This window comes from Haliotis rubra, unplaced genomic scaffold (assembly GCF_003918875.1).
Source record: "Haliotis rubra isolate DU_JTF1 unplaced genomic scaffold, ASM391887v1 Scf777, whole genome shotgun sequence".
NCBI lineage: Eukaryota > Metazoa > Mollusca > Gastropoda > Lepetellida > Haliotidae > Haliotis > Haliotis rubra.
The window spans coordinates 406,293-419,000 of NW_025767498.1; the positions used below are offsets into that span (position 1 = coordinate 406,293).

The following is a 12,708-nucleotide window of genomic DNA, read 5'->3' on the forward strand; positions in this document are numbered from 1 at the left end:
ACACTAACTTCATTTACTACTAAATATTGCATCTAAGCAATGCTTTCCCAGCTACTCACCTGCTTTGACCTCTTGTGGATTTGTTGGATCAGAGCCCTGTGGCTTTTTCTTCAAAGTTTCATTGTTTCCGTTTATTGTGGCAATGTTTTGTTGCTTCTGATCCTTGTGGCACCGTCTAAACAGTTTAATTGTTTCAGATCCTTGTGCTAGTTTCTTGAAATTTCCTTTGCTTTAGAGCCCTGAGTCTCCCTTTCTTCAGATCCTTGTGGTCTTTTCTACAGAGTTTCTTTGCTTCATAGTACTGCGCACTTTCAACAAAGTTTCTGCCTGAGGACCCTGTATTCTTTCTACAAAGTTTCATTGCTTGAGATCTTTGGGGGATTTTCTGCTAAGTGTTCTTGCTTCAGATCAGACGAAGCTTATTATCCCCCGCAACGCATTTTGCGGGGGGTATTAAAATGGACTCCGTCCGATGCGTCGCGCGCGCGTCGTGCGTGTGTGCGTGCGTGCGTCGTCCGTGCACATTTGTCTTTTCCGGAGCAGAACTCTAAAACCATTCAATATTTCTTCACCAAACTTGGCACATAGATAGATCTGGTGGTGAACTGGTGCCTTTTGGTAGTTTTGGAATTCTGAATAAAATATTTTTGGCCTTTCCATGGCAACAAGTTTGACTTAGACTGAAATTGGTGGTTGTGCTTTTCCGGAGCAGAACTCCAAAACTGTTCACTATTTCTTCACCAAACTTGGCACGTAGATAGATCTGGTGGTGTACTGGTGCCTTTTGGTAGTTTTGGAATTCTGAATAAAATATTTTTGGCGTTTCCATGGCAACAAGTTTGACTTAGACTGAAATTGGTAGTTGTGCTCTTTTCCGGATCAGAACTCTAAAACTGTTCACTATTTCTTCACCAAACTTGGCACATAGATTGCTCTTGTGGTGTACTGGTGCCTTTTGGTAGTTTTGGAATTCTGAATAAAATATTTTTGGCATTTCCTTGGCAACAAGTTTGACTTAGCCTGAAATTGGTGATAGTGCTGCTTTCTGGAGCAGAACTTTAAAAACCTTTCAATACTCTCCTTCCACCTTTCTATATACACACCTAAATATTTGACATAATCATAACTCGTAGACATAATCACGAAGCGTATTTTGCCATTGCGGGGGATATTGATGACTTTGTCTTCTTGTTTGCTAATGGTTTTAAGAACTGGCTTCAAACTTCCATTTCCTACAATATCCAAACCTTATTTTCTATCCCACAGGACATTGAGGCAATGTAACAGTGACCAAGCCTTCATGAACTTTGCCGTATCCACCAATGGATTCAACTCACCAGTTTTCTTGGTTTTCAGAAAAGTACATTGGACATGTGCATGGACAGAAAGTACTTAACAAGGGTTATCTAGTACATAATTCCAGATTCCTGATGGAATCAGTCAAGAAGTCGAGAAGCTAAGAAATTTTTCCTTATACTGACTCATGCTCTTTTGCTTGTCTCCTTCCTCTTGCGAACGTTAGTGGAACACTTGTATCTCCTATTGAAGCTCCCTTCAATAAAAAACAGACGTAAAATCACTACTCACCAAGAGTTATCTGTCTGGCCGTTTTGGCGGGAAAGTGGCGCCACCGTACATCCATGCTTCACTCTCTCCTTCTTCGCCCTAGTGGACGGTTGGGAGAGCACCTGTGTCTCCTATACGGCACTATATCCTTTGATTATTTAGTTATAACCCTATAAATTACCTTTATAGGGGTTTAGGGAGTATCCTTCAACAATATGGTTTGAAATTTATTCGTATTTTCACCGTTTATTCACGTTTTTTTGTACGTGATTGTTCAGTTGTTTACATTTCATGAAAACCTGTTTTCGTTGTAGGTTTAGGTTCGCTGCTGCAGACCCGCATTGACTGTGCCCTAGCTGCACAACAACATGTACTTCCAGCTATCGATGTAATCTTTATCAGCATTTAACAGAAATTCATATTAATAAATAAAATTTCTCTGTACTTAGGCGTACTGGTGACAATCCAGGCGATTTTACAAGTTCTTCACGAGCTGTCTACTGCTGTCAGACGACTTACTTCCATCCAGTGACCTGCCGGAGGTGTCCTCGGAGGATGGGCGTGGGATGTTGTCCGCCATTACTTCGTAGAAGAGGTCTTCTACATCGGACAACCCCTCCACGCAGACGGAGAAGATGAAGCCATCCTCTACGCAGAATGAAGCCTCACACCCCTAAGACGTCTGCGCAGACTACAGGGACCTTTTGGCCGATATCGTCCCGATGGAAGAGAGATGACTTCATGATGAGCTGCTGCTGATCATCCCAGAGATACAGCACGCAGTCCGAGGGCGGCAGATGAGCGATCCCTGGACCATATCGCTATCAACACAGAGAGGGCAGCTCTACAATCATCGCAGACGTTCAACCCAGGGTCTTCATGCAGCAGCGAGTTACCATCTACGCTGGCGGCAGATGAGCGATCCCTGGACCATATCGCTACCAGCGCAGAGAGGGCAGCTCTACAATCATCGCAGATCTTCAACCCGGGGCCTTCATGCAGCAGTTCTCTCAGCAGATATGGAGATGATGGAGAAGCGCTTCCCGAAAGAAGAGCATCGCATGATGGACAGCCACAGGGCTCTCATGCTCAAGTCATCACCCGCAGAGACGACCTGGACCTGCACGAAGGACCCAACACTGACGATACTTCGGAGAGGCCCTCCAGCGTAGCGACACCCAGAACCAGGAGCAGATCTGCGCAGGACGGCACGCTTCGCCTTCAGATGGCGACTCAGATGAACAGCCAGCGAAGGCCCAGCCGGACACAGCCTCAAGGGCGTCATCAACATCTCGCAGATCGTCAAGGGCTTCACCTAGGCATTCACGAACCAAGAGACGCTCACCTCCACACAGTTCTCCGCGCAGATCCCCCTACAGACGCAGCTCAACAGGCAGATCTCCACGCAGGTCTCCACGCAGATCTCCATGCAGGTCTCCACGCAGGTCTTCACACAGGTCTCCACGCAGATCCCGAGCGAAGGACGATCAACGCTCTCATAACAGTGGATCTGATACAGACGTCACCCTTTAAGGAAGAGAATGCAGCACTCAACTCTACAGGACGTCAACGAGCCTGCGCGAAGGCATTCGCGCAGGCCATCTACAACGCAGAGATGTCGCAGTACTCAGACTCTCAACAGAACGCTACATGGCGTCGGCAACCTGCGCGAAGGAAGGCGCAATCTTCAGAGACCGTCAACAGATGATGAGCCTAATAAAGGACCTTCACGCCGACTACCTACATCAAGGACATCAACAACGCCTCGCAGATCATCACGGGAATCCCAACTTAGGAATACATTGCCAGGAAGGCAATCCCGGACTAAAAGACGATCACCTACACACAGGGCGCCATACAGACGCACCACGCAGACCGCCATGCAGATCGCTAAGCAGATCTTCAAGGATATTCCACCAGGACACGATGGCGGACTGGACCTAGCGTCACCCTGGAAGGGAAAGATCTTCTCCGGCACAAAGACTGAGGGACATGTAATGCAGTTCAAGAGGGGTACTCTTGTCCGAATTCATCACCGGGCACGGAAATGGGTTACAAGTGACAACAACCTGTCAACGAGAGAGGAAGGCCTCAATTACAGTCCAGTTAGACGGGACCTACATGATTTGGCTGCCTTCACGGGGTTAGAGACCTTCCCTGTCAACTTTGAAGACGATTCATCAGACGAATTGCAGCAACATACGTTGGACGGACTTTGGGTGACGGCAGCCAGACTACTTTATATCGACTTTACAACGATGGCAGTCACAGAGTCGGACAAGCACTACTCTCTCCGTTATTACTACGAAGTGGCAGAGTCTGTTGGGTCTTCTCACATCAGCACAGGACATGACACGCAGAGGGAGTCTACAACTACGCCCACTACAGGTCTTCGTGAATGTACAACTGGACGATCCGGACCCCTTCGGACTCCCGGACAGACTAAAACCATATCTAATATGGTGGACTCAGAGATCGGATGGTCGCAGAAGCACCTATTTAGCAGAGCCGGAGAGTGCAAGACGCATCTCTATGTGGACGCATCTCTCCAAGGTTGGGGAGCACACCTCGACAGCGAAGTGTCAGCTGGGATATGGACCATAGACGAGAAAGATCTGCACATCAACATGCTGGAAATGAAAGCAGTGATAAACGCCATACTCCACTGGACCAGCATTTTGAAGAATGCTCATTTGACAGTACATACGGACAACTCCACAGTGGCGTTCTACATACACAGAAGGATCAACAAGGTCGGCGAACCTTCTGGACCTCTGCTTTCAACTGGCCAGCATAACAGACAAGATGCACTATCCTGTCCAATGCAGCCATCCTCAACAGAATGGATGCTACATCCAGAGATCTTCAAGCAGATCATACAAGAGATGGGAGCACCACTAATAGACCTCTCCACCACAAGATTCAACAATCAACTGATAACATTCGTCTCACCAATACCAGATCCACGAGCATGGGCAACGGACGCTCTACGCATCTCCTGGGAAGGACTAAACGCTTACCGTTTCCACCACCAGCTCTAATACCAAGGGTGTTGCAGAAAATCAGTGAGACGAAGGACCTACAACTGATTTTGGTCGCACCTTACTGGTCAGCGAGAATATGGTTCCCCATTCTCATAAAAGAACAAGGACTGCCTCCACTGCAACTACCAGAGTGGACGAATCTACTAGTACATCCTCACACAAAGCAGGCGCACGGCAACCCAGAGGTGTTCCGGCTACACGTGTGGACTATATCAAGGCATGCTTGAACAAGAGAGGATGTTCCGCCAGGGCAGCGAAAGCAGGCACACTAGCTGGGACTGCATATGGGACTGAGATGGGACTTCATAGCAAAGAATCAACTGCCAGGTCTTCCAGACAGACAGTTCCACGTCCCAAAACTATCATCAGTCCTTGGACCACAGGATACGCAGGACCTATCCTTGTGCCCAGTGAGAGCATTGAAAGTCTACCTACAACGATCCAGGTCCAGGAGACGGAAATTCAAGCGTCTTTTCGTCCTGATATCAACAGCGACACAGACGGAGGTCTTCCGCACTAAGATATCAATCTGGATCAGAACTGTCATACTACGGGCCTACAACGCAGCAGGACTTGATCCTCCAAGAGCCTCCAACCCACATAAAGTTAGAGCTCTGGCGTCAACACTCGCTCTACATGGGAATTGCTCTAAAAGGACGATAATGGAGGGCTGCTTCTGGAAATGGGACATGGTGTTTGCCAACCACTACCTGAGGGACATCGCCACCGAGGACGTCTCTGGCATTCACCATTTCGGCCCACTTGTTGTACCACAACAATTGACAGTCCCACAAAGGTGCTGAGTCGGAGTCTCGCCCTTTTATCACATGACTTGCAAAAGCCTACACTCAGGAGAGTTCAGCTTTAGAGTCTATATGCACGTCTCGGACAGACTAGCATAAGTGATATGACCCAGTACTTGTAAGGACATACTCGTACAGGAAAGGGTCGCTTCTCCACTTGATGCTCGCATCAAGAGATGGAGTTGCAAAATCCACATAAAATGTTAACAGAAGCAAGGACCAAAAGTTAACAATTGTGGTCCCCCCGTCAGAGACAGCTGGAAGTACCGGGTTACAGCAGCAGCAGAGACTAGCAGTAACATAGAAGTGCCAACAAGAAGTTCCCATAAGGAGGTATATAAGACGTAAATCACTAAATGAAATCCAGAAGTAGCTTGACCCACCACCAAATCGGACGGATTCTACAAGCAATAAGCATGAGTCAGGATAAGGAAAAATATGTAATTTTCTGAATAAAATTGATATTTTATACTTATCCTGACTCATGAGGTAAGCCCTCCCAACCTCCCCACTAGACACTTTGGATTTCCCTGTAAATTAAAGTGTCGGGCTCAAATTCGGAGCGAGTGAAGCATGGGAGTACGGTGGCGCCGCTTTCCCGCCAAAACGGCCAGACAGATAACTCTTGGTGAGTAGTGAGTGGTGAGTACGTCTGTTTTTTATTGAAGGGAGCTTCAATAGGAGATACAAGTGTTCCACTAACGTTCGCAAGAGGAAGGAGACAAGCAAAAGAGCATGAGTCAGGATAAGTATAAAATATCAATTTTATTCAGAAAATTACATCTTTGTCAAAATGTACAGGATGCCTGTTTTTACAACCCCATGCACCCAAGTTGTCAGCATTATTCAATTGAGGGGCAAAGGTTTGAGTCAAGCATTCTACCATTTGGCATATTGATTGCTCCATGGCTGTTTACCCTGATTTAATGACACATTTTTTGGGTTTCCTTAACTGGGAGTGAGGGGGTATACTTTTACACCACTTTTAGCAATATTCCAGTATATGTCATGGCAGGGGGCACCATAAATGGGCTGCACACATTTTCCCCATGTGGAAATTCAAACCTGGTATCTTGGTGTAACAAGTGAACTCTTAGATAACCAGTAGATTACCCGCCATTCCGTTTTTTTATGTAAAGTGAGTAAGACTGGTTGGGTTCATTGATGGCTAGCTCTTGGCTGATCAGTACAAGTCACAAAATATAGAGTCCTTGTCAGTCAACTACTCCCTAAAAATCAGGGATAGAAATACATTTTTTTTAAAGTGTGCCTTAGGGCACCAGGCAAAGATTTTAAGTGTGCCTTTCAGAAATCAAGTGTGCCCACATCTTCTTCAGAATAAATGACTGTAGCAATGATGATGATAATTTGAAGACTTTTGGGACAGGTTCACTTGTTCAATATATCAATCATACACAATTACCTCCTCAATACTCGAACTATCAGTACTCCCATCACTCTAAATGGAAAAACAACCACATTTTTTTATATCATCCGTCATAATTCCACTGATTTCCTGGGCGATAAAGTCAATAAATGTTTTTGCCTGTTTGTCATTGCGTAAGTGTTTTGTTTTGGGGATTAAATGACTAGAGGTGAGTTATGTCTCGAAAACTTTAGGCATGCCTTAAGGGCACCAAGAACCTTTTTTATCCGTGCCATTTCAATATTTACTGTGCCGTGGCATGCTAATATATGGGGTATTTCGAACCCTGAAAATGCTGCCTGGTTCACCAGGACAAGTGATATTTAGTGTAGTTTGACATTTTACTGTTGTCAAAACACAATTATTGCGTTTTGTTTGTGCCAAACAATGAACATAAGTCTAATCAAGATTTGTTTTCAAAAGAGGGATGTTTGTTGCTGGCATTTGGCAAAGTGGTACTATATGTCCTCCAGTTGTCTTTCAGCTGTCAAAAAGGGCCTTCTTTATGCTGTAAACTGCCAGTTATTACAGAGTGATGCAATCATTGATTTAAATAAACAATATATTTAACATAAAACAAATTTAATTGTACACAATAATTGTCTCAATATGATTTCTAAAAACTTGTACACCACAGTGACAGTTATCAAACCACATATGGCTTTTAATCATGTACTAGTGAAAGAATCATTTATGGTGGTTGCAGATTCAGAATTCAAGGGATTAACACCTCCAACCAATAAAGAACATGCATGCACATGCAATTCTCCCCCTCCCCACCCTGCTTTGGGAATACAATAACAGATGCCTTTCTTGCAGAATCAGACACATACAGGAGTTAATTTCCTGTATGCAAGGAATGTAATGTGTTTGGATGGATGGATGGATGGATTTTCATTCAATCATCTGGTACTTTCAGGTCGTCCATGGCCAGTGGCTTTTGGAGCAGGAGTTGGACTTGGCATGGGATATGCAAATTGTCAGAATGACTTCCAGAGACCATTCAGACTTAGCGGCAAACTTATTAAAGTTAGTTCTTGTAATGTTATCTAAAAGTAAGGATATGTGTGGCCAATCACTCCACTGCATCATAAAAAAAAAATGTTTTTTAGGGATCATCAGTTGTCCTCATCACTGCTTAATAGTTCTGAGGAAAACCCTGTCCTTCTCAGGAAATGCACCTGCACATGAGCATTTTGTTCAGATGTAAACAACCAAATAATTTTTGAACACAACTGCACATTCTGCACTAGCCACAAAAAGAAACTGTGCTTTGGTATTTTTTTTCTACATTGTAAATATATAAACAACGAAAAGCATCCAGACTTTAATAGGTGAATATTGAGATCATAAAAATACAGCAGAGCAGGATGTTTAATGTACGTGACAGTGGTGTTATGAGTCTTAATGCAGGGCAGAGGTTAGGCAACAATATTACAATCTGAACAACAGGTATGCCAACAGTGGGAAACGAGAACAGCAGTACATCACTGATGCGTAGATTTTATCACATGGACTTCCGAAGGCTCATGGAATGGCTTGCTACATTATTTTAAACACTGATGCCAAGTCACAAATATTTACCTGGTGATTTTGCCATTTGAAAAATCAGACTTGCCACTGGTCCGAGAATTGTATCCCAGTAGCAACAACTAAAGGGGTCCTGTGAGGTGCACCTATCCAACCCCAAGTCATTATGGAACCAGCGCCAAGAAACTGCTCTCCTAGACAGAGGCTTGAGACCAAGATGTTGTAGATGTTGTTGACATGCATCACAACAGGAAACGTTTAACTTGTCTGTTCACCTTGTCTAAACAACTGTTCACCTCCACCACTACGGTAAACGGACATAATTTTGGCTCCACTCTTGACCTTTCTCGATGATGTGGTTCCTGATAGTGTTGGGATGGATATGCCAAAGTCTTGCAATAGTCTCTGCTGTGCGGAACCTGTGCCGAGGATGGGACACCAGTTACTGTTTGTCCTGGTGTTGTAACCCATGGACGTTCGGAAAATGTCTCAACAGTGCTGAAATGATGTTTCAGTCACAATGGCAATGTGCAATCTCCTGAGAAATTCTCCCACAGATCATCCCAGTAGCCTAATGATGATGTGCATTATGTGCAGTTCATTATCCTTATAATTTTTAACACAATCAAATGATTAGGATTCCAAAATGGACATCAGTTTTTGACATTCATGTGCTCCATCCAGTTTATCTAGAATCACATGCTAATGTTGAAACCACTGACATCATGACATGGGTTCACTATTCACAGAGTGTACATTTGTACCTGTGTACACATATTGTTCCAATTTATTTTTATTTCCTATGCACACAGTATCTTTTTGTAGCAAGTACAGATACCATATTTTCACACTTAGAAAGAAATATTTTGTAGTTTTAACTTTTTGTTAGCAAATAGACCAGACAACTTCAAAGGGTGAATTTTCAAACTGTTCCGTGCATAAACAGTACCTAGTAATATACCTTGTTCTGTTCCTAAGTATGGTTATTATTTTCAATGTAGAAAATAAGCAATGAAAGTGAGTGAGTGAGTACGGTCTTACACTGCTTTCAGCAATATTCCAGCAACATCAAGGCGACATAAATGAAAGAGGTAGAGGAGTCTTTTTGTTTTATTCTGAGCTATGTTTTGTTTAATTTTCGGTATTTATATTAGAAATTTCCTAATATACTCCTTCCACAAGATTTAGTAAGAAGTGTAAAAGTAGAAGGAATATTTAGCCTTTGATGGGCATTTTGAATCTGGAATAACATGAATTCTTGAACGCATCACCTTCATTGCACTTAAATTGTTTTCTCATATGACTTTAGAGATTGGGTGTTCAGCTCTCTGACTTGGTTGACACATGTCAATTGCATACATAAATGCTCATGATGTAAATCACTGGTTTGTCTGGAATAGACTCAGTTATTACAAACCACTGTCATATGGTTAGAATATTGCAGAGTGCATTATTTTACAATAAACAAACAAGCATTTGTACATTGGACTATAAACAGAGCTCTGAAACATTTGTACATTGGACTGTATAAACAGAGCTCTGAAACATTTGTACATATGACTGTTTAAAGAGAGCTCTGAAACATTTGTACATTGGACTGTATAAACAGAGCTCTGAAACATTCGTACATATGACTATAAACAGAGCTCTGAAACATTTGTACATTGGACTGTATAAACAGAGCTCTGAAACATTTGTACATATGACTGTTTAAAGAGAGCTCTGAAACATTTGTACATATGACTGTATAAACAGCAGCTCTGAAACATTTGTACATATGACTGTTTAAAGAGAGCTCTGAAACATTTGTACATTGGACTGTATAAACAGAGCTCTGAAACATTTGTACATATGACTGTTTAAAGAGAGCTCTGAAACATTTGTACATTGGACTGCATAAACAGAGCTCTGAAACATTTGTACATATGACTGTTTAAAGAGAGCTCTGAAACAATTGTACATTGGACTGTATAAACAGCAGCTGTGAAACATTTGTACATAAGACTGTTTAAAGAGAGCTCTGAAACATTTGTACATATGACTGTATAAACAGAGCTCTGAAACATTTGTACATATGACTGTTTAAAGAGAGCTCTGAAACATTGGAGGGAAAAGTGGAAATGCTGTGATGATGTTTGTTTATTGTTTAACGCCATATTCATCAGTATTCCAACTAAATGGCGGAGGTCTGTAAATAATCGAGTCTCGACCAGGCAATATATAACTAAATCACTAGTAGTATGGGGAAAAATCAGATGTACAGCTGATTGCTATTTCTAACCTTGTTCACAAAACATAATGCAATATGTAATATGAAGTAAATCAAATTTCCTGAAAGTGAATAATAACTGGAAAGAGTAATACTGGCTCTACTTTTAGGACTGACTGTGAAAAGGGTGTATTCTGTACAACTGGTACTCTGGTATTTTTAGTAAAAGTGGTTTTCATACCTTTCTCTCTTTTCAGGTGCATGAACCCAATAGCAGCTGAGGTGAAGAGATAAATCAGAACAGACAATTCAGCAGAGTGTGTGGACTGAACATATGTTGTTGAGTGTTGAGACCTGAAACGTAGGTTTGTAGCCAGATAAGTACAGGATTTCTTTGTACAGTAATAATCACGAATAGTGGCATGAACTATGTAAAGCATGATAATAAAGACTTGTCACAATACAATGAAAACTGTCATTTTCATTTCCAATAACTGACACCTGGTTCACATGCACCTCTATATATAAGTGTGAATGTTTGCATTCGTGTCATGAGTATACTTGTCATGTGAACACATCTATATGTATGGGACAGATGCAAATGTAAATTTACTCTTGCAATTTGCACTGTATTGTATGTATGTGTTGTCAACTTGTCATATGATCCTCCACGATAATTTGAACTTTCAAATGAAAGTTAATGTCAGCAAATTGTTAAATAAGTGTTCATGTCACAGGAAACTTCACAGGTTCAAAGTAAATGATACCTTTTGTGGTATTGCTTGGTACAAATGTCCTCGATACATATACACATACGAATGAGCATTAATGAAGCACCACCCTCTTTTCTTATATGAGTACGAAAACAATTGAATGTGTTTTGAAAGCGAAATTCCACTTATCTAATTTGTACAATCCATTTGGCTCAAAAGGTTTGGAGACATATACAAATGAAGATGTTCAGAGGAGATTTGCAGTTTTGAGGTGTAGGCATCTTCCGCAATCTGTAGCTCTGAATGTACGAACTGCAGAATGTTGAAAATTTGCAGGTGTTGTGACAAAAGTTCAAGCATGAACAGTCTCGGAATGTCTTGTGATACTTTGAAAAGTAACGGTTTGCTTCTGTTGTTTATTTTCACATAAATTAGTTTTCAACAATTTGTATCTTCATTGCTATTTAAGATAAATTGTTAGAATCTTGTCAGAATGTAATAACTTGGTATGCTGAACAAATTTTCTTCTTTGATGCATGTCAAAATGTAAATTGTTTGGCGGCCATATTGCATTCTAGCAGTTTCAAATTATTGTTCACTAGCTGCTCAGGGACCTGTGAAGGTCGGGGTTAGAATATTGATCTTCAGTAACCCATACTTGTTGTAAGAGGTGACTAACGGGATTGAGTGGCCAGGCTCGCTGACTTGGTTGACGCATGTTATCGGTTCCCAATTGCGCAGATCAATGCTCAAACCGACCGCCGCCATATACCTGGAATATTGCTAAGTGCGGTGTAAAACAAAACTCACTCACTCTCACACAAAGCGCTGAAAATTGCCATGAGGCATCCGTATCAAAGACTGAACATTTCATGTTCTTAGACGCTTATCAAACGTTGCAACGATTATAGGCGTAAACATTCCCTATGGGTTGTGATAGCCTTTTCCTCCGTCACTTGGTGATGTGTTACAGACTCCCTGAGATAAAATAAAAAATTTAATAACAAAGGGAAGTAATCCCTACCTAGATAACACTTGACCTCTCCTGATTACGTCCCTTGATTGTTCTTCTGCCAGTGGTTATCCACACGTGTCATATTTTCCTCTGTACTCACCGGGATGTGGACGTGTTTCAAGACTTCCTTGGATTTTCACTTTTGTGTTCAAGTTCAACTTTATACAGTGACAGACTAGGTTCGTACTGTCGCTTTTGTGCTGGGACAATCGTATTTTTGCATATTCAACTCTTAATTGCCTTAATTTTGCAGTGTGAACTTATTTAGATTTTCCCGCCATTTTTGTAAGCCACGTGCGTTAGTAAATCATGTCTCAGAAGAAATGTCTGGGCTGTCAGCGTTACCAGTCTGATAAGGATCCACATTTTTTGTGTTTGGCTTGTACCACAGACGCTCCTTGT

At 42.2% G+C, this 12,708-nt stretch overlaps 1 protein-coding gene across 1 annotated transcript in view; it reads left to right on the top strand.

Annotated features, from left to right (window-relative positions):
- Positions 1-11,044, top strand: part of LOC124260807 (MICOS complex subunit Mic10-like) — a 41,626-nt gene extending 30,582 nt beyond the window's left edge. Inside the window, exons 3-4 of the mRNA XM_046695125.1 lie at positions 7,759-7,868; positions 10,836-11,044. Of these exons, the coding sequence (XP_046551081.1) occupies positions 7,759-7,868; positions 10,836-10,859 (134 nt within the window). The 3' untranslated portion in view covers positions 10,860-11,044. The remainder of the gene's footprint in view (positions 1-7,758; positions 7,869-10,835) is intronic.
- Positions 11,045-12,708: the final 1,664 nt, after the last annotated feature.